This window comes from Sander vitreus, chromosome 20 (genome assembly GCF_031162955.1).
Source record: "Sander vitreus isolate 19-12246 chromosome 20, sanVit1, whole genome shotgun sequence".
In the NCBI taxonomy this organism is placed as follows: domain Eukaryota; kingdom Metazoa; phylum Chordata; class Actinopteri; order Perciformes; family Percidae; genus Sander; species Sander vitreus.
In genome coordinates, this window is record NC_135874.1 from 19,378,667 (window position 1) to 19,406,596 (window position 27,930).

The 27,930-nt window shown below is 42.0% G+C and overlaps 1 protein-coding gene across 4 annotated transcripts in view; it reads left to right on the top strand.

Moving 5' to 3' along the window:
* The window catches only part of prkd3 (protein kinase D3), a 35,957-nt gene that overhangs the window by 2,602 nt on the left and 5,425 nt on the right, over nucleotides 1–27,930 (top strand). The window contains exons 2-11 of one of the 4 annotated variants that reach the window (XM_078277897.1): nucleotides 3,284–3,403; nucleotides 16,655–16,793; nucleotides 20,219–20,350; nucleotides 20,974–21,131; nucleotides 21,983–22,175; nucleotides 22,388–22,465; nucleotides 22,566–22,752; nucleotides 23,242–23,365; nucleotides 23,592–23,669; nucleotides 26,693–26,969. In XM_078277897.1, coding sequence (XP_078134023.1) covers nucleotides 16,679–16,793; nucleotides 20,219–20,350; nucleotides 20,974–21,131; nucleotides 21,983–22,175; nucleotides 22,388–22,465; nucleotides 22,566–22,752; nucleotides 23,242–23,365; nucleotides 23,592–23,669; nucleotides 26,693–26,969 — 1,342 coding nt within the window. In that variant the 5' untranslated portion in view covers nucleotides 3,284–3,403; nucleotides 16,655–16,678. Of the gene's footprint in view, nucleotides 1–3,283; nucleotides 3,404–3,485; nucleotides 3,602–16,654; nucleotides 16,794–20,218; nucleotides 20,351–20,973; nucleotides 21,132–21,982; nucleotides 22,176–22,387; nucleotides 22,466–22,565; nucleotides 22,753–23,241; nucleotides 23,366–23,591; nucleotides 23,670–26,692; nucleotides 26,970–27,930 lie in introns of those variants that run through there. The other 3 variants (XM_078277896.1, XM_078277895.1, XM_078277894.1) reach the window with 3 other exon arrangements.

The window sequence follows — 27,930 nt, forward strand, 5'->3', positions numbered from 1 at the left end:
GGCAATTGTGTTACAGGATTTGATATGGGGTGGTAGGGAAATCCAGAGTTTGGGGGCTACTACAGAAAAGGCTCGGCCACTCGGCAGTGGCTCTATGCCACTGGTAATGTGTTGTAATGACAGTGGAGTGTAGCCTCAGCATAAGAAGTGGCTTTAAATACAAGTATAGGCTTCATCATTTGCCATCTCATATATTGCTTGTGTGAGAATATCTAAAGTGCAAATCAACGGCGCCAGCTTTAATTTGCCTGTTCTTGTTCATTTGTGCTGGAAGTGGTTAGGCCAGTCCTGATCATGGTCTGTTTATAACGTGCAAAGTAAAGAATGGGGATAAAACATGACATTTTTCTTTCTAATTTGAAGTGGCCCCATATAATAGTAAGCATAAGCTACCTCACCACAGATGTTGTGCCTTTCATATGAAGTGGTTTTGTCTGTCAGAAAAATATGTTTTGCACTAGTGCAAACACCAAAAAAGTATTTCACATAAACTGGAGCGTTAAACTAGCAGTACCTTTGTACAGTAAGTTATACAATAAGTATTGCAAATTAAAATTGAAAGTTGATAACATCTATTATTTATCTACTCAAATTATATTATTTCTAAACATACTGTATGTGCAATAGGTGCTCTAAGCCTCTCACTCAGTATTTTTTGAGCCCATGCATGCATACTTCATAGCTGTGTAGGATTAATGGTGTGCAAAGCCTGTTGGAATAATGAAATGGCTCCTGTGTGCATCCGCACGTTGCTTTTTTTTTTTCTAACCTCTTGTGAATAATGATGATTACTCCCTTTGTGTCGGTAATTATCATCGACTGGATAAAAAGAGGGTGATTAAGAAAAAGCACTTTCATCAGCCACCAGGATCTGAACATTTAGGTCGGTCAGAGAGCTATATTTGTGTTTGAGATGATGATAATGGAAATAAGGAAACAAAGAATGAGGAACAGACTTGTGTTGAACAACAAGTGGAAGATAGTGAAGGACCTTTCTGTATTGAGCCTGTGTCCTTTGGTTCCACGTTGTCCAAGTTGACATTCCAGAGGAGCAGAGTAATGTTGTTGTTCTTTACGAGGTCTGCTGATTCTCGCTAGCTAGTTATGAACAGTTCTGGTCTGTAGAGCAGAAAATCTCATCACTGCGCATATTTACATGGATCCTGTAACATATTGGCATAGTTGCAAGAATCTGTAACAGGAAAAGGGTGGGAAATATGATGCTTTGAACACAGCCCGTAAAAGAAAATCAGTGCAGTGCATTCTGTGTGAGTGGTTTGATTGATTGATTGATTGATTGATTGATAGCTTTTATTTTGAACATGTAAATAAAATAAAACATCAGAAAAAAATAGTAATAAAAAAAGTTAAAAAATAAAACTCCATAATTTCCAGTACTTAAAGACCTCTATTTACACATGTAAAAAGGAGTAGGAAGAAGTAAAACGTATGTACTCCTACCCCTTTATACCCTTTCTATCATATTAAATGAGTTAGCTACAAAATAATAAGTCTATAGAGATAATAAATCTGTAATCAATGAAAATATATATTCAGAAGTTCTATTCACATTCATATATTTACCCAAACACAACAATAATTATACACATACCACAAATTGTTCAATATAGCCCAGGTTGTTAATTGCACTGTGTCTCTCTGTACCTCTGGAATATCATTTCTTTGAACATCTTTTTGAATTGGAATATGTTTAGACATTGCTTTAATTCATTATTTAGTTTATTCCAAAATGTAGTGCCACTGGCAGATAAACAGAAACTTTTCCTTGTAGTTCGAAAACTGGGAGTCTTAAATTTTGACTTTCCCCTTAATTCGTAGCCCCCCTCTCTTTCAGAAAATCTTTTCTGTATATTGCCAGGCAATACATTGTTTCTCGCCTTGAACATAATTACTGCTGTTTGAAATTCGACTAGGTCAAGTCATTTTAATGCTTTAGACTGTGAAAATAGTGAATTGGTGTGTTCCAAATATCCAGTGTTATGAATTATTCTTATTGCTCTTTTTTTGAAGTATAATTAACGATTTCAATGAATTTTGATATGTGTTGTATAGTACAGTGGGTGCTGATAATGTGCCAAATTGAGATCAGGATCACCTATTGTCTGTGTATCATTTTGAATCATTCATTTAAAGATGCCATGCACTCTGATCAAATATGACAGGAAACTATCTAATTTATGGCCATGGGAACTTTGAAAAGGCTATAGTGTAGACAATTAACATCTGAACATACTGTACATCCTTTTCATTATAATATACTGTCATCACCACATAACATATCCAGCCCGTTCATCCACATTTCTTCTATTAAACACTGCCAAATGCAGTGTACTGCCTCAACTATTTCATGAAATCCAGCCACATGGCTTTGATATCAATGGAAAATATGACTGTTGGCCTTCTGCGCTCTCCAGTCCATCCCGGCCTCACTTCTTGTTCTAAAATATGCCTGACAATGGTGAGCCTTTTAACAAAGTCCGCTCATCCTGGCCAACTTTTCCAGCTGAGGATCTCTGACCCGGGCTTAGCCGTTGACAGTCGTCCCAGGATGTCTCCAGTCAGCAGAAGCTCAGGTGTCTGTCAGCAGAGGCGAGACAGGAAAACGCTTTAGACTTCATGTGGTAATATCTGCATGGAGATAGAGCAGTGACTGTAAAAAGAGATAAAGTCTGGATGGAAGTGTATTCCCCCCTTCGTGCTGCTGTTTCCTCCGCTGAGAGCTGGCCTGCTTCACAAAGTGACTCACCACTCAGCCATGCAACAAACAGGGATTCTTATTCCGACTTAAATCTGTCCATTCAGTGTCAGGTTTTCTGCTGTATCGGCTGTTATGAACTTTTACAGTGGGATTTAGTTGTGTGTAAACCATGATCATGTTGGATCTTGCTAGCTTTCAACCTTGTGGCTGAGCAATTTGTCCATCCTTCTGCTGATTATGTGGGTCCCTGTGCCAGCAGGGCAACCTAGATGCACCTTTCATGGCATCCCAGTTTGCATTCAGGCATGCTGGTAGATGTAGTTCCTCCAGTGTGTCCTGTCTCTGCTCTGGGTTTTCCCCAGTACACAGTACCTACTCTGTGAAGCAGAGAGATGCTGGGCTACACACATACTTAGTTACTGAAGTTACATCAAGTTAACTTGTAATGTAATTTCGCCATTATTTTTTACATGTCTAGTACTGAATATGCCATGCAATCACTGTCTTCATACTACCGTTTTTCTTCAACTTCCTTAATGTCTTCACTCTCGACAATCTCCACAGGCATCAGAAACTTAGGAGAAAACACAAGCAGCCCATGCTGACCAATCATTGCGGTCCCAAGGTGGTATCTCTGTCGCTGCTGCAGCCCCCTGACGTGTAGTAAGATTGAAGTGAAATGAGGTGAATGTCATCTACGTAGGTATGCCCCTTAACGCATTAGTATACTGTATATCCAGCTTAACATTCATACTTTTCATTGCAGACAGTGGGCCCAGCCATTCTACACAGAAACCTCATTTAGGCTGCTTGTATCTGCCATCTCATTCTTTCACGATGTTCTCAAAGCTTGTGACCATAGCTTAAGGACAGAAAGTTGAAGTGAGTGCTTTACTTTGTTGCACGGTTGTTGTTGTTGTTGTTGTTGTTGTTGTTGTTGTTGGCGGCACATTTTTAGTTTTCTTGTTAGTGTTCCTCTTTGTAGCCTGTTCCTTCACTGGCTTGCCAAACTAGAGTGTGAAGATGTGTGAGGTCTTTTGATGTATAGACAGCAACATCATGACACACTAATGTCCAATTTTCAATGAGCCTTTGTATTAATGACTTTACAAACCATAGAGACAAGCCTGTATGCCATAGCAAATGCAGCTGTAACATTTCCAGATGTTTGCATGCGCTCTCTTTTACTGTATCTAATGTGTAATGGCTTCAAGGTTGACATTTCATATCTTTCCTGAACACTTTAGTCTTGAATCAGTGTCATTGTTTGACGGGGAGTCATGCAGCCTGTTATAATAGCTGTGTATTGTATAGATTTTGTACGGCTCATGTGCCTTCCTGCTAAAGACTCAACCACATGACTTGGCCAGCGTCCACAGAGTAGATTTGTTTTCTTTCTGTTCTCTGTGCTGATCTGAAGTTGGTTGTGATAGTAGTGGTTTGGACCTAATTCACCAACTTTAGTGATTAAGGTCAACCTTCCAAGTCCAGGGCAACCTGATCTTGGTAGCTTCAGTCTCAGTCTTTTAGAGCAGCTATTGCAGTCACTGCTCCTGCAATCTACTGAATACTTTAAAATATGACCGTTCTAGTGTCACCACTTGGCACAAGAGCATTGACTCGAAGCCAGGCTCCTAGAGGACTGTGAGAAAGGATTAAGGGAGCCAGTCAATGGGTGGTGGAGACCCTCCCAGTCGGGTTTCCATCTAACTCACAACAGAGCATTGACAACCCCCTGTGGCTACATGCAACTCCAAGACGGGACAGGCTTGTTTCACTGGTCAGGTCCTGACTTTTCTGTCTGGTTTTGGGGCTTGATGAATGGGGCGAGATAAACATCCATAGCTTCCACTTGTTGAGCGCTTCCTGTTTGGTGTCGCCCAAGTCCTCTCGTGCAGCCAGCAAGGGAGCAGTGGCGGGACAAAAGTTCATGACTCCCTGAGAATGACTCCCAGTTAGCCAGCTGGTCAGCCTGGACAGCCAGCCAGCTACAGAACATTCCTCTTCACCCAGGCATTTTTGGAGGATGATGTGATGTTGCTCGGGATGGGTGGGAATAGACTGCTAGGAAACTGAAATATTCGAAGCTAAACACTTTCTCTGGTAGTACTGAACATCTGACAAATTTTAATGGATGCTGCAATGGCGATTACAGTCAATGGCGCTATCTGTTTTTAATATCCTACAAATACACAGTGGAGATGCTTTTTGGTAAATGTTGGTAGAAACGTGTTTTATATAAATTTACAGCGTAGCTTGGCATTAGTTAAAGGTTTTTCTTGCTATCAAAAAGGGATGATAAAGCTAATAGCAGGATAAAGGACATTTGAAGTTCTTTTGGCATAGGTAATGGAAAAAGAAACATTAAACCTTCGCCTCAAATGTTTTTTTATGAATACTTTACTTTTAGCGCTTGTCCTTAGGATGTTGCTGCAATTTGAGCTGGAAATGCAGTGAAAGGCAGCTGCCTCAGCCACAGGTTTCCCTACTGGTTTTGTCAGTGCTGTAACTCGCAGTCTCTGGTTGAGGGCTGTACAGCTGCCTCTGTAATTAGCGAGACAAAGGCCTTTTTGAGTCAGAAACAGGCTACGTTGGACAAAGTACAGTAAAATAGCATTATATTATAAAAATGAAAGGATTTGGATAGTTCTAAACCTTTGAGCAATCTCACTCGCATGATGCAACGTAACACTTGGCAGAGAAAAAAAGATTGGCTCAACATTCCTTCTTCAAGATTAATTTAATTGAGTTGCAACAGTAGAGACAGCTTTTTAGGTCTGCATTTTTACACTTCATGATGGTGTTGTATCTGCCTTTAGGTGCCATTAAGGTTATTGTGTCCAACTGTGTTTAGAAGATTTAGCTTTGGTGATTAAGCTTTTGAATATAGAATCAAAAATAACTGTAATCTCATCAGCCCTTTCACCTAAGATCTGCTTGTGGTGTTGAGGTCTGTCATAAAGATAGACCTTGCGTGGGTATCTATAGTCATAAGGAGAAGAAAATGAGAAGAGAAAATCGCAAGAAAGAAAGGTGCAGATGGAAAATGGAGAGACTGCAGTTCACATCGACCAAAACTAACTGAAACACGCGGGAAATAAATCACCACCATCTCCCTCTCTCCCTCCCTTCGACAGTATAAGCTCACATCTGCATGTTCCTATGGAGCTGGCAGCCATATTTCACCCCAGAGGACGTCCCAACAGCACAGGGCTTTCTGTGTGATATACATGAGGCCAGACGTTTCCTGGAAAGCACATTCAGCTCCTTCTAAAAAAAAAATAAAAATAGGTCACCGTTAAGTCAAAATATTCACTGTTGGTATTGGTTCTTGGTTATGGCCTTAGCCTTTTTCCAACTGCGATGGTTTTCAGTGTTCATTTCCAGGCTTTCTGATGTATTCCAAAGCCACCAAGTTCACTAAATTGATATCACAATTGGGATTGCTGACAAAAAAAAACCTTCCATGTACAACTCAAAAGCCTACTTGCACAAGGAATCTATCAATTTCCCAAGTCTTGGAGTAATTTGTGGAAAAGGGAGAGAGAGAAGAAAAAGGGAAGAAAAAAAAAAATCTCTGAAGTTAAGTGAACTAAGTAATTTCTACCATCTGTAGTGCACATTTCTGCCGCCTTGCTCTCCTCTAAATGTAAAGTGGCAAGGCAGAACACAGGGCCTGGCCACAAGAGTTAGAGAGAATGACAGAGTGGAGAAGAGTGGTCCTCTCCAGGGACAGGGGGACAGCCCTATTGGCAGGCCTTGCATGGGGCACAGAGGGGGTTGCGGCCACCGTACGGCTGATGTGCTGCCGTTCAGTCTGTGCCAGACCAATCAATAGAAGGCCGCTCCTGCCACCAAGTGTGGCTTTGCTTTGGATTTTCTGCCCAAATGCCCTTCACCATACTTGACTTTTGCCAGTGGTGGGAGATAATCTTGAATCACTCCAATCTCTGTTAATGCTGGCTGAATGGGCTTTGATTGTGATTGTATTGAAGTGGTAAGCAGCAGCAATGTTGAACCATTTAATACACAGGAATCCTGGTGACTTTGTCCTTGTGAAGCCAACCACATGTGGTGATTTAGGAGCACTTCCGGAGAAACTCCATTCATAAATTTGTAACCGTAGCATAACACAGTTCGCTGAAAGAGGATATCTCATTTCCCTTATTAATTTACTCATTAACAGCTTGAGTTTCTCCTCTACTTAGACTGGAGTTCTTCCTTCACTGCACTTGCTGACAACCTCAGCACACTTAGAGGACTCCAACCATGACAAATGCTGAAGAGGAGGGGCCGATTGACATGCACACTGCCCTCTTCAAGATATTAACCCTCGCTTATTTGACCTGGTTAATCGCTAATGTCACTGTTCAGAACTGAAGAACTCAAAAGGCTAGTACAAACAGATGTTTTAACATGCCAAAAATGTTTCCGGTGTCCTGCAATGAAGACCACATGGTGTCTGTTGTAGCTACACAGTCATATCAGCGTGGCATTATTGATCCCTGCAGTAGGAGCACGTTGCAGAATGTCTTATTCTGTGTTGTTTTCTCAGCACTGTTTGCCTTTCCTGTCTTTCAGCGTAGTGAGTGATCAGTCAAACTGATAGGAAGGTGGCAGGGGAAGTGCAATTACATGTTGATACAAAGAGAATACAACAAGAAACCTACTGTGTTATGAAGGGAATATGTCTTTGCCACAGGCCAAATGCAAAGAAAAGTAGTTGTATTACAATTGCACTTGTTTGATTGGCTTGTTTGAGCATTTTTAAACCCAAGGGGAAACAGTCAGCCACTCAGCATGACTCCTTCTGCCACTGTGTCTCTTTCTCCAGCCATACTCACTGTTCGGTTAGTTCCCCTCAGAGCCGCTCCCTGTTTCCATATTCTCTCTGCTCCTGCTCTCCAATCTGCTGTGGTCGGTCGAGCAGCACAGCCTGTTCAGTCTGTGTGCCTGCGTTCAAATGGCTTTTCTCTACACTGCACTTGCCATTATTCTTGTCTGTGTGTTTAAATGTTCAGAGAAATTGCCTTTTTGGTGTCTATATTTTGATATAGGTGACAGCTTGAGTGTTGGAATTTGGCTCCACTGAGTAGTTGGTATAGTTTTGTTAATGTAGTTCTTTTACATAGGTACAGTTGTATTCCTGTGAAAACGCTAATTCAACAAAAGAACGTCTGTAAAAGCAAGTCCTCATTTTTACATCATAAAAAAAGAGAAAACCTCAAGCAGCTAGCGCCTGCTCACTTTCTGTAACATCAAACCCATAGCAATTATTAATGTTTCTGTTGAGCAACAGCAGCATGTTCCTGCATCCTGCTATTACCGCTCACCTTTTGACCTCCTGCTCTGCCAGAACACGAGAAAGTGTAGTTGTAATCAATCTCACATAAATTCCTCCCAGGTTCACCTGTTTATTTGCCCCGTGTGGAGGTGAATCTGGTGGCTGTCCCCTGCACTCCAGGCCAGAGAGAGGAGATGGAGTGTGTACTGCATTATATCTGCGAGGCGGAGGCGCTGGCGGAGGATCGCGGCGGGGCTATAACTCATCTGCAGTGTGCGGGGGCCTGGCCAAGCATGTCTTAGATCACACTGCTCTCTTCCTGAGAGGCCTTAGATCCTGTGACTCAGGCTTCCTCTTCTCTGCTTCGCCTCTGGACACTGTTAACGCATGCAATACACACAACACACACACACACACACACACACACACACACACACACACACACACACACACTTGCAGTTATCGAAAAGAGATGAGACAGTTTCTGTCATGTATGTAAAAAGAAATGGTGCTATAAGGTCAAACTCCACCTGGCTCTCATTCTCTCATTGGGGATACAGTGGCTAGCAACAAACACTGACCTCATCACCATTATCTCTCCACTCCACTTTACTGCTTTTGTACTTGAGGCCAAATTACCACAGAAGACTATTGTTTCTCTGGATTCAAATAATCAAAAGCCTGGTGATATAATTGCGGGATTTTCTTTGGAGAGCAACGTTTCGTAAAACCAGGATAGGGATTTGGCTGGAAACCATCAGCCACTGTGGTTGATGTAAAATGGGTAAGCGGTATAGCTTTGTTAGCATCTCCTGATGATTGAGAGAGGTCTAGGATGACAGGTGTAGAGTCTCATACTACACTGTGGTCTGGACAAGGCCCTGGGCCTAAGCTCAGTGGTTAAGAGTTGTGATTCCACCTTGTCTGCACCAGAAATGGATATACACACATATGCTAACATACGCAGTTCTCAGTTTACGGTAAGAAGGAAACCAGCAGTGAATTAATTGCATATGAACACTTGCATAGGGCACTATTTCAAACCCCTGCGTTTCTTTTCCTACCAGTGAGCTATGCCTCAGCCAGGCTGCAGTGTTCACACTTCTCTGAAACGTGCAGGGTAAAGACAAAGAGTGACAAGTTGCCTAGGGCTCTGAGGTGTTGGCCAAACAATAAGTTCCTGCGTCATGTTCGTACAAAGCAGCTGCATTAAGTGGGGAGAAGTTACAGCTGAGTGATGGTGACGATTTTCAAGTTTGGTGTGTGTTACAGTTTTGAAAGCGCATTGCCACGGTGTGATGCACATTGAAATTGACTGTAGCGGCAGATGTATTTCAAGTAAAGCTTTATTCCACGCTAGGCTGAAACTTTGAGAAGCATCAGATGTGACCGGATCTGTTGTTTTAAAGAACATACTGCCGTGTTCCATATGATACAGCCTTATACAGTAAAAACCTGTGAATGAACCAATCTGCCACATGGAAGGAAATAAGTTAGTCAGCCTGTAGAGTGAGAAAGTCACAGCTTTTCTTGCAGCTCTCCCACCAAATGAGTTTCCTTTCCGCTGCATGTGGCTGCTTCAGTTGGTTACACTTAGTAGAGTCTTCCTTTTTGCAGCGGAAAATACGCTGACTTGACTTCAGGAGGAACACATGGTAGGAATGTGTGTATGTTATGCAGACTGATGGGATGAGTTTGCTTGATCTGATCCTGCAAGTGCACAAAGATGCCTGCTTGAATATAAACCATATCAGGGTAGTCCCCTCCCTCTCCCCTCCCCCCTCCTTTGCTCTTTCTGCCTCCAGCTGTAGTGTGTTTTTCTTGGCCTGTGCCTGCAAACAGAGGAGCAAATAGTTTTATCTAATGTACCATTGAAATTAAGCCGTTCTTTTCATGCACTGGCTGCAGAGCAGAAAGGAAGTGCATTATATGCAGGTGCTTGAGTTATCATAGATTGTGGTCAGTAGATCTACAGGATATTGTAAGAACCTGCAAAATCATTTACAGAAAAATAGAACAGTGGGTGGTGTGGTAGGTGCTGTCACATGGCATCACAAAGCTCTCTGACTTTAGTAAATGTTTCATCTGTTGCAACTGAGTGAAGCTCTCAAGTTCTCCGAGGATGAGCTCATTCAAACTGGAACTAGACCGATAAATTCGGCCGACCTAATGTAAGAAGTTGAAGTACATAAATGGCAAATAATTGTTGGAGGTAATTTAAAAAGAGTGTCTTTATCACAAAGTTTATCCACCAGAAAGAAGTAACAAGTATTTTTCAAATGTAAAGTGTCCCATGTATTACATAACATGGTCACAGCCCTGTAATAACCAAATTGAAGGGCTCCTTATTGTTTAATGTAAAAAAGAAGAAGATTGGCTGATGCATTGTTATTACATTTTTTTAAATATCAATATCAGTATCGGTTTAGCGCTAACAAAAATGTACTAGGTCTGGGACACACGTTAAAGGAATAGTTCAACATTTTCCTGCCAAGTCAGTTAGTTATTTCTGAGACCACATACTGAGTTTCTTGCCTCCTTCCTTGTACTCATGGTGTGTTTTGCATCCTAATACATTTCTCTTGCGTGTTTTCATTTAAACAGCCACCGTTATTTTGTGCTTCAGATGTGGAATTGATGCTTATTAGCAATCGTTTTTCATCTCGAAAGGTCACAGGTTAAGTAGCAATGTGTTTGGTTGTTCTTGTGTGCTTGCGGTAGCACTTCAACACTTTGTGTAAGATGTTCTGCTCACTGCTGATTCCAGTCAGTTCATTAGGCTTGGAACTAGTAAAAAAATAAACAAAAGTACAGTGAGGACATTTGCACCATCATAGTAAATTAGTTAAAATTCTTACAGCCAAATTATTGTATATGGAAACTGTTAATGGAGGACCAAAACACACTTAATGTTGAACAAGACAGTGGAAAACCAGCGTGTTTCCAGTGCGCCTTTTCTTGATGCCTCGCTCCAAGTGACAAATGAAATATGTTTATGCCCGCTTCTAGTCATTAAATATAATTCGCTGCGCATGTGTTTCTCGTACCATGTTGTGTGGAAAACTTTTGCTTGGTATTACATTAATGATATGTAATGAAAACAAATACAATTCCACTGTTGACTTTAATAAATTAACACAGTTTTCCACACTGTGTTTGATGTGACTTGAACAAAGTAATTACGCAGTTTTCCCTCAAGGTTCTCGTGAGCACATAATTGGATTTTCCAATGCATTCGCTAGACGACTTATTGAAGTATATTTTCCTCCGTTGTGGGCATTAACATACACCTCAACGTCAAACAATGGTTTCCCCATTGTTTTGACATCAAAACTGTTTTCCTATTTGTGAAGCCCTCGCTATGGCTCAGTGGAACTTTCATGACTTACTGTGGAGCATTCAGCACACATGGTGTCTATTAAATCTGCTGTACATTAAAACTCATCAGGTCATGCTTGGAGTTATTTACCAAGTTTGAATGTTGAATGTCTTAGTTTTCTCCTTTTAAAGTTAAAGACTCTTTAAGAAATCTCTCTGTTCCAGAGAGACAAATAGAACATCTTGTGGCTTCTGGTAGAGGATCTCTGGGGCAGTGTGATCTGTGTCGTGGTACTATTAGATAATTTCAGGGTTATAATGGACTTATTTATCTGGTGGTAAAAAAAAACACCTTGTATCATACTGATCTTGTGACAGTGTGTATCTTGCCACCTCAAGCTAAATGAACAACAGCCTTATACCTCCTGACTCTGGTTAAATGTTTCACATGAACTCAGTACCTTGATGAAAATCTTTAGGTTTTGTCCTCTGCACAGAGTTTAGATAATCCTCTACTGTTAATACTAACACAGGATGAGTACCTTCATTCACTTTTGCACATTCATACCTGGGAGCCGACCAGTACAACAACAGTCTTCAGCCTGGATACAGGGGCACCTCAGAAGTAGTTGTGTTTGAGTGAGAGTCTTGTTTATTCACTTTCAACACAGTTTCCCAGCTGGAAACAAAAAACCCTGTCTAATGTTTTCCATCATCTCTTGCATTTTTAGTTTGATTTTTTCCAGGTGCACTGTCCCATTGAAATGCCAAAACAAAAGTAATATGCGTAAAATCTCCTACACTGGGTAAAGCAGTGTTGTTTGTTGTTCAGTAATCTCACATAGCAAGATACCTGGCACATCGAGTTTCAAAAAATTGGTTAGTTTTCCTAATGTAAATGTTTTGCTTTGAATAATGACAGTTTACTTAGTTGTGCTCTTTTCTAAACTGATGGTCAATTATTCCAGATTAAAAACACTCCATGATTATCTTAAGTCAGTTTGCTTTAGTGAGAAGTTTGGCACTTACCCATGACGCATGGTGAAGAGCTTCCTCCTTGCGACATATGCAAACATATCGTAATCTGCCAGAACTAGCACCAGCAGTTGCATCCTGACTTGGATGACCCAGGAGCAAAGAGAATGTGAAAAAAACCACACCAAATATCTTTCCCATATCTTGCAAAATATCCATGCCCGGATTTTAGGACAGGGCCAGACGCAATGAGAGCATTTATTTTTTACTATTGTCAGACATTTTAGACCAAATGATTAACAGGTTAATCTGGAAAAAGTGTATTGTTAGTTGCAGTTCTACCTCAGTGTGCACATGACCTACAGCTAGCTGTTGTTATGAATAGCATTGTTTAGTTACACATTAGGGCTGAACGATCAAATCGCGATTTTTCTGCCAGATATTGCGATTACATTTCGATTTGTGATTATATTTTTAAAAAGTTTAGCTAAAGTTCAATATTCACTGTGTAACAGATAAAACTTTTCCTTTTTCTTATGCAAGGATGAGAACATAGATATGAAGTGCCAGCAATAAATGTTCTTCTTTTAATAAGCATGGGACAATCTGTGAAATGTAACAGTATTCCAGCATGTACCTTATGAAGTAACAGTACATATAATAATAAAAAGTGGAATAAAAAATGTTAAACCAAATGTTACACCATTCGATCAATCCGCGGTCTTTCAAATGGCGATTTCGGTTTGAAAACGATTAATCGTTCAGCCCTACTACACATGTACTGTAGAGTGTGTATAACCCTTTAGCTCATGCAGACGGATCTGGAGAAGGACACTTCACTGTAACTGTCCTCCCCAGCTGTCTGGCCTGCTGCCAGACTAATAAAGGTGTGAGGCAGCCTGAGGTCAAGCAGCATACTTTTCCTTACTGTAATCACATGGCCATCTGTCAGAGCCTGTGCAGACCGCTCTCAACACTGCTTCCCTTTTGCCACCCACCTCAGGCACACATCACACATGCACCGAAACACAAATGTCTAACCGCATAATCATGTGAAAACTCTTCTATTTTGACAAAAGTTTTTATTGTCCTGTGACTGAGTGTCTTCACACATTGGTTATTCTACTGTGAAAGCGTAGAAATTCATCAAAACATTCAACACAACACACAGCTATTTTTTTTTTCTTCCAGCTTTAATGTCACATTGTACATGAGTTATGACTTATGAGTCATTTCCCTAATTTATCATTTTGAGCTTAACAATGCAACTGATTGCAGGAATAGCTATGCAAGAGAAAGCATCAATATTCCTCAGTGCCAAATGGCACACTTGGTTATTCAAACCAGATCATTTCTTCATGGCTGTCTTGAGGTAATTTGTTTTTGGCGCTCAATGAATTAGTACCATATTTCAGATCTGTCCCGCTCCCTGCCCCCCCAAACATCTCCCCTCTTTCCTCTTCTCTTCTCTCCTGCCTCTCACTCTCTTTCCTTATAACAGGATTTAGCATATCAATGGCGGATTAGTTCGTTTAACAAAAGCTTACTACTGCAAAGCCCCTTTCCACTCGTCTTTCCAGCCTGACTTGTGGACCTCACACACAGCTCCTCCGCGCTGGGGTCTTTGGTGTGCGTGTGTGGTCGCGGCTGCTCGGCTGAATGGATTTGCGTTTGAAGATGACAAAAGACATGCTTAGTCACTAAGGGCTTCGGAGATGTATGCAGTAGCATGTGTGGATGATGGTGTGTGCATATGTGTACAGGAGCACGGTGGAGGTTTGTTTTTACATGCGTGTATGCTGGGAGCTGACAACGTGTGTGAACAGAGATATTTCTGCTTTGCACACACAGGTTCAGCCATCAATTATCACTTTATCTGTGTGATCTGAACAACATACTGTGTCCTAAACCTGCCAAACTATTGTTCTTGTACCTCTGGCTTCCTCCTGCTTTAATGGGGCATGGAAAAAAGTAGTGTCCTCTGCCCTCACAGCCGTTAACGTGCTGGCCTGCAGATTCTCCTGCTCTGGAATGGGACCAGTTCTGTACAGTGGAAAGTGTTGCACGGAGGTGCCAAGAGGAGGTGACTCCAGCTGGCTAGATTTGGGCATTGACCCATGTGCGTGCGGGGTTCGAAAGCAGGCGAGTGGAGGAAAACCCCACTGTGACACTGCAGCCGGCTCAGGAAGGATGCCCCCCTGCCTGTGTGGTGTTTGTTTGAGCCACATAGCATTAATCACCTCAGAGGGTGTCAGGGTTTAGGATGTAGGTATGTCAGAAGGAAGGGGCAAGTTGGAAATGTTCCATTATAAAGGCACGTGCCTTTGCGTTACTATCATGCTTGGCAAAACTTTCTCCTGTTAGCTTCTCATGTTTGTGTTTTGTAATAGTTTTGATGCAGTGTAAATCATCCTCACACACAGGGATTGACTCCTAATGTAACACATGGAAGGATGAGGTTGTCTCTATATACAGTGAAATACATTTGGCAAAAACACATGAATACTCAAACACAGGCCCACGGTGTTTGTGAAGGCTTACCTATAGTCTGCACCACAGTATTATCAGCCCATCAGTATCATGGTAGCAATGTGTGTATGTGATCGTAAGTGTGTGTCAGAACGTTGTGTTTCTATTTCCAAAAGCCCTTTTAGCTGTGTGTTTTTTTTAGTTTGTACTGGTGTAATAAAAAAAACATGCTGTACATAATTTTACACTATGAATGCAAGCTCACACAACCTCAGTACACCCATTTAGGAATGATCACTCTCGCAATTATTGAGATGGAAATAATGCAGTAATTCACCACTCTCATTCAATCGCCATATTTATTTAAAGGGTTCACCCAAATTACATGAAAACACATTTTTTTCTAATAAACCCTGAGTAGAGTCTAGTAATGCGGAAAGTTTTGGTTTCGAAAATATCTGGCAGTGCGTTATCTACCTCCAGCCTAATACATTGGCGGTGAATTGAACATATATCACATCTGGAATGCTCAACAGCAGTGTATCATTCCAGAAACAATATCCTGGTTACTGACTGATTGGTCCAATTTGCCTTACATTGCATTGTGTGCAGTGCAAGTGTTGCATAATAAGTTTACAGAGGATTATTGCTGCTTCAGCCACATGTTCTTTATTCTTAGAGTGTGCCTATAGACAGTTCATGAATGCTATTCTAAGCAGGGACTTTCATGGAAAAAACCCGCTGCTGTACAAGAAGTGATGTTATGTGTTATGACGCCGTACTTTATTGATCCCTGAAGGGAACTTGTTCTCAGAGTGTAGGTTGGGGGCAGGGGGACCAGGTCCTTTGTGTGTCTCTCTGTCCAACCACTAGTCCACTTCCCAGAGCATTAATTGTCATCAGTTTCTGTGCAGAATTACATTTTTGCCTTCTGACGGCTCATTCTTTTGGCCCCTGTTTTCCTGAGCCATCAATCTGTCTCACTGTCTCTGTATCTGTGTTTCTTGGCAGTAGCAAGGCTCCAGGTGTCTTGTGTGTCCCGTGCCCAGACGCTTTGCCAGCCCCCGGTGCTCCTGGGCCGTAGTGGCATTGTTCTAAGTGGCCCATTGTGCATGACCCTGGTTCAGGGGAAACAGCTGGTGGATCCTCCAGTACCCCTGCCTGCTTGGCACCGAAGACTGGGCACAAGCCATGGTGTAAAATGACTGCGCCCCAATTCCCACTTTTGATACAAACCATGCACAACAGCTCTGAGCATCCATTTACTGTTGATTGGCTTTTTCCGCACTGTCAGGTTTGCAAAGTGATGTTATGCTGTGCAGGACATGAGAGCTGGTGTTCAAAGCAGGAGTCTTCTTTGTCAATTTTAAGTGTATGGGTACAGTTGATATTTACATATACAGTATACGTTTTGTGCATATCATTTGGTTGTAGCCCTTTCCTTGTGTCAGGGGCTGCTCTCAGTACAGGAAGTGACTCAGTATTGACTGCCGCTGCACTCCCTGTGAGCTGATTCTCCCCTACTCCTCTCAGGATGTTTACCTCCTCCTTTTCCACCGTCTCCCTCTCCCACCCTACTCTCCGCCCCCTTCCTGGATCACGTGGTTTTTTTACGTCGGTGCGCTCAGCTCCAGGCCCGACCCGTCTTGTCTAGGTTTAGTTTGTGTGTGTGTGTGTGTGTGTGTGTGTGTGTGTGTGTGTGTGTGTGTGTGTGTGTGTTTACAGGAAAAGTTAGTTGCTGTATCAGAGTTGCTGTATCAGATGTGGACCCACCATAGTGCATTATCCATTCATGTCCAGACATTCTGCTTACACATTACATCTGTGTCATTATTTATTAGGTTTATAGCCTCATTAATATCTTTATTTGTATCTCCAACTCTCTCCAGTTCCCAGAGTGTGGCTTCTTTGGCATGTACGACAAGATCCTGCTGTTCCGCCACGACTTAAACGACGAGAACATCCTGCAGAGGCTAACCTCGGCAGAGGACATCCATGAAGGGGACCTCATTGAGGTGGTGCTATCTGGTATGTAGGCTGCAGTGAAAATACAAATGGATGAGTAGTGTCTCACCTTGAATGTGTTGATTTTGCGCACCATTTTTTTCTCCAGCATCTCAGATTAGTTTGAAGATGAACGAAGTAGTACTAAAAAAAACAGCAGGAGACTTTTAGCATATGTGTCCTGTATACAGTATTTAGAAAAGTGGAAATTTAGATAATAGAAATTGGTCACTCTTGACAGTTTTTTTATACATCTTCTCATGCTCATGTCAGTTGAAATATCAGCAAAGATTGCCCAAAGAAACTAAGACTAAAGGTCTTGCTTCTTCAGACTTCCAAAACTGGATACAAATGGCCATAACATTCAACAGAGCAGTACAAACCATGTGTTTTAAAGTCCAAACAGTGGTCTAAAACTAATAAACTGGAGGAAGCTTCACCTTTTTTTTTTGTGCCTAGTCATAGTTGACACACCTTCCAGTAAACACAGCCTGTAGTGTCTTGTTTAAGGGAACTTCAGTGGATCAGAGTCCGCTGTTCTCACTGAAACTCTGCTGTCCAAATGCAATATTATTCTTGTGCAATTTGATGTCGTCAACTGAACGACTGCAAGTGAATCACCCGATACTCCACCCTGCTCACTCACCTGCTTTTTATTTTGTGGTAAAACATTATTTCTTTCTTACTCGTCAAAGTTTCCATCAGATTGTCCACCTTTCTAGTGGCTATGCAGGTGTTTGGCTTTTCTTTGCCGTTTTCTTGCGATGAATGAATCAGCTTCCTGTGCACTGCTGAGAGCAACAAATGGCTTAGAGTATCAGTTCCGCTCTAATCTGTTCTCCTGCTCCATCTGTCTCCACTGGGAAGCACCTGACACCACCTGTGCTGAATATCTCCCCCTCTCTCCTGGGCTGAGAGTATTGTTTAAGGGGGATTTAGACAGGGGATGATTGTATAGGTTCAGGATCTGAGGCATCTTTAGGCATCAGTGCTGAGGAATGTAGACTAAAGACTGGAGAACTTCCTTCTTTTTGTTTCTCACTGTCTGTGTTTGTCTGCTGCTCTCTTTTGTGTCAGTCTTTGTTGCTCTCTTTCCCTCCTCGCTTTCTCTCATTCTAATCCCTCCTACATCAACAAATTCATCTGCAGGTGGAAGCTCTAGCATGAGAGCTTGACAGAGCCTGAGGTATACCTGATGAAAACCGTCGTAGAAGTGTCCAATCTCGGATTTGCTACACATGCTGTTTATTTCTTTATTTTATCTAACACTTGGCCTTCTTCATGAGAGGGGGTTTGCATGTCAGACACTTGATCTTTGTTTGAGAAACACGAGCTGAGAGATCCCAAGCCCTTCATTTGGTTCAGAGAAATTATAAGCCTTGTTTTTCCCGCCCCACAATTTGTCTCCTGTTTTCTTCCGTTAAGTTTTCCTTAACCAACCTGTTGTTGGATTCCGCAGCTGTGGGATAGAGACGGTCTGCATATCTCTCTCGCTGCGAGAGGGAGGCAGAAGTGGCTTTTTCTTGGCTGTGGGCTCAAAGAACAGGGTTTGTTTTTCCTGCAGTAAGTGATTGTAGTAGACCCGTGGAGTGTAAACGCGCTCTGATGTGCGGGGCGGCCCTGGACACAGCGGACACTGCGCAGGCCATCTCGCCCCATGAGGTTTGAGGTTTGGCCTGACCGATTGTCCCTTTGTTCTGTTTTTCACTCCCTTACATTTCCCACCCACTTTCACAAGCTCCTTATTCACCACTGCTGACAGTGTGAAATTGATATTTTACAATACCTTCTGTTTGTCATAAATATGGCAAACTTGTTTTTGTCAGATGGAAACTTGTGGCCTCCAAATGGAAACTCTGTGTCTCAAAGCAAACAGATAAAGCATTCATGTAAGCCTCTCCGCTCGTGAGAAGTGCTGCAACAAACGTGTGGAGTTTGTGTTTGGTGTCGTTTGATGCTAATTAGCACGGCAAGCATTGCATAGCGGCGCTACTGCTAAGAAGTGGTCAGTTGTTTGCAGACGTGTGTAAAAAAGCTCATGAATGCCGCCTTTCATGTGTCTGTGCCAGGAAGCTATGTTCGCCCCATGACATGTGAGCTGCTTGAGTTCTTTCTTCTCTTTCAAATCGAACCCAAACTGTGAAAATCACTCCGCCAGGCATCCTATTTCTATGAAATGGAGAGCAATGTGTATTGATGGTGTGAATAGATACGAACATCTCAGATAATTGAAGAGCAGCGGTCCCAGGAAATGAGTTAAAAATTAAGAAAAGGTTTGTTTCACTATTTGGGTTGACCCTAGAATTCACCCTTGACCTGTCCTGCCTGTGGAAATGTTGCATTCTTTTGTCAAATGAACAGATTGGTTCAGCGTGAGTGGCTTTTTATTGCCCATGATGATTTCTGTGACATGTAGAGTTTATTTTTTATTTTTTATTCCTCCAAATCTTAAATTGATTTATTGCTTAAAGGATGTTCTCTCTATTCTTTGTATTGAGCAGATTCTTAGCAAAAGAAAGTGCTTTTGTCTTTCTTACTGGCCACATCGTCATATATTGTTGTTCAAGTCTGCATTTCATCACGGTCACAACTGCTGAGATTGTCCTCAGTTGTCCTAGAGCAAATGTGCTTGGTTGAATCACCTAAAAGGAAATTACCTAAACACACAGAACACTTTGACCATATCATGGCCACCACACAGGTTTTGCAGCTTAACCTGAGATTAACCGTTCCCTCATTGGTCACTGCGGACGCATGAATGATTGCACAGGAACACGTTGCTAATGCAAGGTCTGAAGCTTCAGTTGCACACCCAGGTTTTGGCCAGCGGTCACCTCCATAGCTTACTCATGTTCACATCTTTGATGAGTCATAGCCATGATTAACCAGCGCTTGCTTCCAACAATGAGCTCAGTGTGTCTCATTGACACAAAACAGTAAAGACACAAAGGAAAGATAAGAGAGAAACAGGAAGTGGGACAGGTCTGTTGGTTTTAATTGTGTGTTCTTAATAACAAAGATGGACTGATATAACAGGACCATTCTGCATTTCTCTGGTGTCTCATGTGTGTGCCCTATCACTTAGAGTGATGAAATTGAGTGTCTTTGCAGATGTGGCGCCCTCTACTGCAGAAGCGTAGACATACACTGGAATGAAGTCCGATTTATTTGTTTGCATCAGAACACTTGCAGAGAGAATCTCATTTCTATTAGATTACTTATGATGAGGCTGTGTATCGTCTTCAATATTGGTTTTATATTAAAAAACTGTGTGAAATAGCTGTGAGATGCGTGTGCTAAATGGCTGTTATCTTCTTGTCTTTTTGATTCCTATGCCATCTTTTCTCCTCAATTGTCTTTTTGTAGTTGTTTTTTTTAATACAAACTGTTTTCCAGATTAGTTTTGCTTTCGCCAACTTTTAGTTATACCACTTGTTTATTGATTCTAGCTCAAGCCACAGTTGAAGACTTCCAGATACGACCCCATGCCCTTTATGTCCACTCCTACAAGGCCCCCACCTTCTGCGATTACTGCGGGGAGATGCTATGGGGTCTCGTCCGGCAGGGGCTCAAATGTGAAGGTTAGACACACACACACACACACACACACACACACACACACACACACACACACACACACACACACACACACACACACACACACACACACACACACCTTGTTGAATACTACAGAACCGTGCTGTGTCATCACAAGGTTTTTAGCTAACCAACTTTACCTTTCACTGTATCTCAGGGGGAAAATCACTCTTTCCTACTGTATCCACACGCAAACACACCAAATCTCTGACTTCAACAATGTATCAGGGAGATTTTGAAGCAAAAAAGACAGATTTGGCAGTGTAGCCAGTGAAATGCTTAACATTCAAATCCCAGTGGAATTATGGCATGTTGGCCCACCTTTTCATTTTTTTCTTTGGTCCTCATTGGATCAGATTTGAATTGTACTCTTTCATTTTCATGTCATTAGGGTGCAATTGAAGTCCCATCTGACATATGAACTAAATTGATTTATTTACCAGTGAAACATTCATAGTCATAAATTCTCCTTCCAAGCCATCAGTGGGGCCATCGTGTGGCTGATTTGCAAATTAAAAATATGTTCACCCCTTATGTACTGTAACCTGTAGCATTTATACTACCTTAGTGATTGTGACTGATGTCATTTGTGTTTTCATGTTTTAAGGATGTGGGCTAAACTACCACAAGCGCTGCGCCTTTAAGATCCCAAATAACTGTTCTGGTGTCCGGAAAAGGCGATTGTCCAATGTCTCACTGCCTGGCCCCTCCCTCTCCGTCCCCCGAACGGCACCTCCCGAAAATGCCGTGGTCATCCTGGACGAGGTGAGTTCTGATTGTGCTTGGATAGAAGTGAAGAAACCCTTCAAAGAGCGCTGTGAACATGTGACATCAGTATCTGCTTGTCCTCTGAATGAAGGGGGGTGATGTTTATTATCCTCACACATAAAAGTGAGCTGGCCGGAGTTCAGACATTATCCTAAATCAGACTGTGAGCCAGGTGATTTGGCCAAGAATGTGAGGCAGTCAATTCACATGCTGCTCACAAGCTTTGTTTCAACTGTTAAACTTATCAAATGTGGCTCGTTTCCATGGGTGAATCTCCTGGGCCCTGTTGTAAAATACCACTGATGCAGAACATTGAATTAAGCTGCACAGAGCTCAGTGGAGAGATCCTTTTTATGACACAGTTTTTGCATAAGCCTGCACTGGAATATTCCCCTCTTGTCTGTGTTGCCACTAAAGGTCATCAGGAAATGTAATTATACTAATGACATTAAAAGTCCAAGTTTCTGTATCTAGTATCTGCATGAAGAAAGCTTCCCTCTCCATTTCTGAAGCTTCCAAACAGCTTGATTTATTCATATACAATGCTTATACGTGGTAAAACATGACAAATCTAATAACCGTCTTTAGACCACTAGGATCGTGTTAACTATGCAAAGTCATGCTAACTCCGTTTGACAGATTTCTTTTTTCCCTTTTCCACTTATGTCTTTCTCTTCTTCTACTGCCATATCATTATTCACTCTGTCTTTCCCTATCACTCAAATACTCCCTTTGAGGCTGTTGATCCTTTATTTTTCCCTTTCACTTCCTTCCTGCATATGGCTTTTTAATTCTTCCCAACGTCCCTCCTTTTCTCTTTTTTCCCCCCATCCTTCCAACCTCCGCAGCAGAGGTCCCATCAGGAGGCAGGGAAGCGGATCCTGTCCTGGAGTGGCAGGCCTATTTGGATGGAGAAGATGGTGCTGGGGCGGGTTAAGGTTCCACACACCTTCGCCATTCACACCTACACTCGTCCCACTATCTGCCAGTACTGCAAGCGTCTTCTCAAGGGTCTCTTTCGCCAGGGAATGCAGTGTAAAGGTAGGACTATATATGAAGAGTTTCAAAGACATTGTGTCACTATTTGGTGATGCTTTACTATAATTAAATGGTGTGACGTGCACCAACAACACCAAAACAAATTCCTTGTATGTGTTAAAAAACGTACTTGGCAACAAAACCCTTTCTGATTCTGATTCTGATTATAATGTGTTTGAGTCATTTTTATTTATTTTTTTTATTTCATCTGCCAGATTGCAGATTTAACTGCCATAAGCGATGCGCTTCAAAGGTACCTAGAGACTGTTTGGGGGAGGTGGACTTCAATGGAGGTACGTTCTTCATCCAAGTTCACAGGCACAGTTATATATACAGATATATCTCAGATATTTGCAATTTTTTAATATTTGCATATTTAATGTATTTGTGTAGAGCCAGCCAGTCCTGGCCCGGACTCGGACACTACCATGGATACTATGGAGGTGGACAGTGGCGATATGGATGGCGGCAGAGGACTGGACGACCCAGAGGAACCCTCCACTCCCGATGAGAGGATGTTCGACATGGATTCTCCCTTATTGGATCGAGAGAAGGACGAAGAGCCCATCAAGACAATCAGGTATGTTCGAAGATGTTGATTTAAGCAGAGGTTATCCAGTTTGACATTACCACATTTTCATGGCTGCTACCCCATTCAGAGACAAACATTATGGCTGATAATGTGTCATTGTAGATTTTCTGTTGATGAAGAGTAGGTGGCACCACTCTGGCCTGATTCAAACCGGGGACTTTGCGGTTATGTTTTAAACCACCAGGTCTAACTGCCCAATTCCTATGTTTATTCTACACCAGCAGTGTGCGTTTAATGTTTCCAGTAGTGTTGCCACTGCTGCAAACATAAAATGCATCACTTCCTGTGCAGGATTTCTGTTAGGAAAGACCTAGCAGACACTGGGTGGTTAGAAAAACAAATATAAAAGGTTTCATAAGCTGGCTACAGGTCAATTGAAATGTAACCTGTTATTGTTTCAGTATATGTAGACAGACCTGACAGAGTAAGTAATTGCCATATTGATTCATGAAATCTTAATTTTGTGTGTATGTCTAGCCCTTCCACTAGCAGCAACATCCCTCTGATGCGGGTGGTCCAGTCCATCAAACACACCAAGAGGCGGAGCTCCACTGTGGTGAAGGAGGGCTGGATGGTTCATTATACGAGCAGGGACAACCTGGTAAGACTGATAACCCCAAAAGCCCAACAAAGGAGCCCAGTCTGAAATGGGCTGTGCTTAGCCTGTATGCTGGGGAAAACTCCTTCTCCAAAGCTGTTCACATGTGTTGAATTCAGCACAGAAGGTATTTTCCTCATGAAACTAAACTTTAAAGCACTGTAATGTTGGTAGGTGATGTGTGTTTTGTCGTTTGGACTAACTTGGCGTTCCTCTCCCTCTTGAACAGCGGAAGAGACACTACTGGAGGCTGGACAGCAAGAGTCTGAGTCTCTTCCAGAATGACACCGGAGCCAAGTTCTACAAAGTAAGCATAAAACTATCATCTCCGCCTTGTTCTTGGAAAATCATGTCTTGTCCTCCACATTAAACACACAGAAGCATTTATTAAACTGTCAGAAAATGGAGCAGCTGGATGCAAATTGATTCAATGTTGAGTCCCCGAAGAATAATATCTATAAAGTCCCCATGATAGCACCATAGTAGTGACAATTTACCATTACACTACTTTCTTATAATTCAAATATGGTGATGTTGAAGTCATTAGGAGTGATTATTTTTCACATCCACGTTTGAATATTGTCCGTCACACTTATGAGCGGTATGTTAATACAGTCTAACCAGTGGTTGCTGTGTGACTCAGCTTGAGGGCTGTCGTGTTGCAACTATAAACTACCCTGAGGTCAGTTCGGCCCTCTGAAATTTCCCCATGTGGTTTATCACCCTGCTGCCTGGTCTCTTTCCTGCAAGAAGCAAAAGGATCAAGTCACTAACAGTCACTATTTTTAGCTCCTGTATATCAGATCAGATGGGACATTTGAAGGGGTTTTGAAGAAGAAAAAAACTCTTTTTGACAGGCATTCCCAAGTTTAAAAAAGAAAAAGAAAAGAAATGAGGATTTACAGGACAATTTTGATGCACCATTATTCCATAACATGGTTGAATTCTTAAAAACCTGACAATTAGTTTTAAATTGGAGTTTTAATCTTTTTTTTTTCTTCTTTTTTTTTTATCCATTCCAAAGTAAGTGGTGGCTGTGTGTGAAACACTGTAATTTCAATATGTAAAACCAGTTGTGTTGTGTGACACTTCCCCACTCAGTGCCAGCACCGTAGTCAGTCATTACACTGCCGCAGGGGCTTAATAGCACAGTAATTATACATTGAGGACTGAGGGAGGGAACTACAGCCTGCAAGGTAAAGACTTCCACATGTTTGTTGGTGGTTGTGCATGTGTAGGGTGGGGGATGTAATACTTTTATTGTTCATGTCTCTTTGTGTGTTTTTGAGACTTTGACACTTCCTTGAGCTGTGGTCAGCCTTGTGTTGCAGTGGGATGGTGTGTAGGATGCAGCAGAGTTTCCAGTGCGAGAGTCAACACGTTCACTTTTGAGTGTGTGCGTGTCATTCAAACAGGTGGTTCAATACGCAGCTGTGTCCATAGTCCTCTTTCTTACTATCTCCCTCTTATGCTGGTTGTAAAAGAAGCCTGAAAAAAACTTAATTCCTTCACCCTTCTCTCCTAATTATTCTGTCACACCCTGCATCCCCTGCCACTAAAGCCTTGGAGAGGAAACCTCAGCAGGGACCGACTCCTCAGGGTGTGTTCACTGGCAGCTTTATGTGGTTCTTTATTATCAACTTGGCACTCAGCTATTTTCAAGGGGCTAATTCAAGGATAGCTGTAAATGCCTTCTTTTCATGCTTCAAAGTTCGATCTTTTGTTCCATGCCCGTTGCCTCAGAGTAGCAGATTTTTTTATCCAATGACAGATAACGTGGGATGATTTCCTGCACATACATTAGACAAATGTTCTTTCAGGGGTTTCTTCTCTGAAACCACAGAGTCTCCATATGCTCATGTGTGTATTCGGGAAACTGTCCTGGGCATTTTCCTCTCATTTCTCTGAAGTTTCTAGCCTGCTGCTCATCAGTGTGTGGCCACTGTCCTCCCCTCTCCTCTTTTCTTTATACCTCCAATCTGATTAGTGGTGGTCGTGTGGTGGCTTGCTTGCCAGGCATGGCAGCCATTTTCTCCATTTGGAAGCCATAACGGCTCCTTGTTTGAAGATGAGACCACTGTACTTGTGGCTTTCTCTGAAGAACCTTTTATGGGGTGAGGGGGCTTCTCTCTGTCCCTGCCAGATTGAGTCCTGTCATACTCAAACGTTGCACACACACACCCACCCACCCACACACACACACACACACACACACACACACACACACACACACACACACACACACACACACACACACACACTGCCCTGAGGGGGAACGGTAGTTGCTGTGTCTTTCGTCTCAGTGGCTAGCGGTAGCGCCAGCGGCTCGTGCTCAGATGGGGCCTCTGGCTGGCCCTGCCTTGTAATCAGGGAACCAGAGCACTTCAGCCGCCGCAGGGCCTGCTCACGTGACCCGGCCCCGCTAACCACAAGCACTTCATCTGATACTCTGTGGTGAGCCACGCGGAGGAGACAGCGTGTGCCTCTATGAGCCCCCATTGGCTGGAACTTCTCTGTGTTTTTAAATTTTTGACCCTCCCTCCTCTCTTTGATTTGACAGTGAATTTGAAGGGGAAGGGTGGTGGTGTGAGCAGTTGTGCTCAACTGGCCTTTCTGTATGTGCTCATAAGAAAGAGAAGAGTCGAAGAGAGAAAGTTAGAGCTGGGACTATATAATCAACACTGTGATTACACCCAGTGATTTGGGAGACTTTTGGAGTGTGTGAGTGTTAATACCTGTATTATTGTTTCTGTCTTGTCATTGTTTAGGTGGTACATTATATCTTTTAGCATGTTTCTGCTTAAATAAGATTTTTTTTTTTTCCACCTTTAAAAAAGTGCTGTCTACTTTTGAAAAAATTAGTAACTTGATGTTTTTTTTTTAAAGCAAATAGGAAACTTGTTGACTTGATAAAAAGAGCCAATTGTTTTTAGTAATTTAGCTGTAGGTCTATTTTATTAATGTATTCGTTTTTCATACATTTAAAAACAATTATTTATCTAATAATTATCCAATGAGGTATTTCTGTATTATTATTTTTTCCTCCCATTTCTTACCTCTCCTCCCTCTGTGACATTGCTTATATAATACATGTTGCTACTTAGAAATGTGGTTGGGCATCTGGTGTTGGACTACTATACCCTGTTTTGTTTTGTTAAGGAGTATTTTTTTTGCGCCATATTGTTTATGCCTCAGGTGTATTGGTTGACTGGGCAGGCATCACTCAGGCAGGCTCTCACTTGATGAATATGTTCTGGATCTCATTTATTTGAGAAATGCAGAATATTTTGTGTAACTAGTTGTGATCTCTGTCCCTCACCCGTCCCACAGGAAATCCCTCTATCCGAGATCCTCCAGGTGGAACAGTCCAGAGACTACAGTAATCTGGCCCAGGGCAGCAACCCACACTGCTTTGAGATCATCACAGCCACCATGGTCTACTATGTAGGGGAGAACAACTGCAGTCACTACCACAGCCCCTCTCTGGCTGCCTCAGGAGTCGGTATGGATGTGGCTCAGGGCTGGGAGAAGGCCATCAGACAGGCCCTGATGCCTGTCACCCCTCAGCCCAGTGTGGCCAGTGCTGCTGGCCAGGGCAAAGATCATAGTAAGTACAAGATTACAGCTTTCTTGTGCTTGTGTTTTTTTTTGTGGAAGAAATGGAGAAACAACTTGAAATACAATTTTTATTTTTTTTCTTCTTGTAATTCAGACAACCAGTCGTATTAAATTAGACACTGGAAAGTCAAAAAGTGATTAAGTGCTCTTTTATGACGTTTTCAGTTAATATGGTCCATTATGGGATGGGTAAGATCCACACCAAACCATATCCAAACCTTTTGGCTTGCAAAAGTCATTTAATTTATTAAATCAGATATACAGTATAGTTTGTAATACACATCAGTTAGGCATGTTTTCAGTTTGTGACTGTGTGCCGTGTCAGTGATGACTTGTGATATCACAGGGTTTTTCCTGACTCAACATGGGACTAAGTAGGTAACTTCTAGGACCACAACAAATGAAAAGTCTACCTTTTCTTTGATTATGTGTGTTGAACACCACCTCGGCTAAAGTGGTCAAAAAACCATTTAGGTAGCCAACATTAGCTTTCGATAGGCAGGGAAAACCCTGTGTTAGAGTCTATAGGCTAAAGGAGGCTTTGAAGCAAGTCACTATTAGAAGGTGACAGTAGTGACAAATGTCTGACATGACTCTACAGAAACTGAGCCTCCCTCAATGTACTCAGGTGTTATAGGTCAGAGAAGCTTAGTCCTTAACATAAAGACAGGAATTGACAATGAGCGGTTTAAAAATGTCCTCGTCCCTTCATTTATTTATTAAGTATTTGTAGATGAACTGGTAAATTATATTGATATTTAATCTGCAAGTATTGCAGTTATATAGGTGGTCATTTCTCATTACAAAGTAGAGCGTGTTTTCCAAGATTGAAATTATATTTTTGTGCGAAGCATCAGCTAAATGATCACATCATGTTTTCTACTTGCTTTTATGTCTGGCTTTTGTATTCATCTAGCTAGTATGCAGTATTAGCCCCTGCGGCTGTTTAA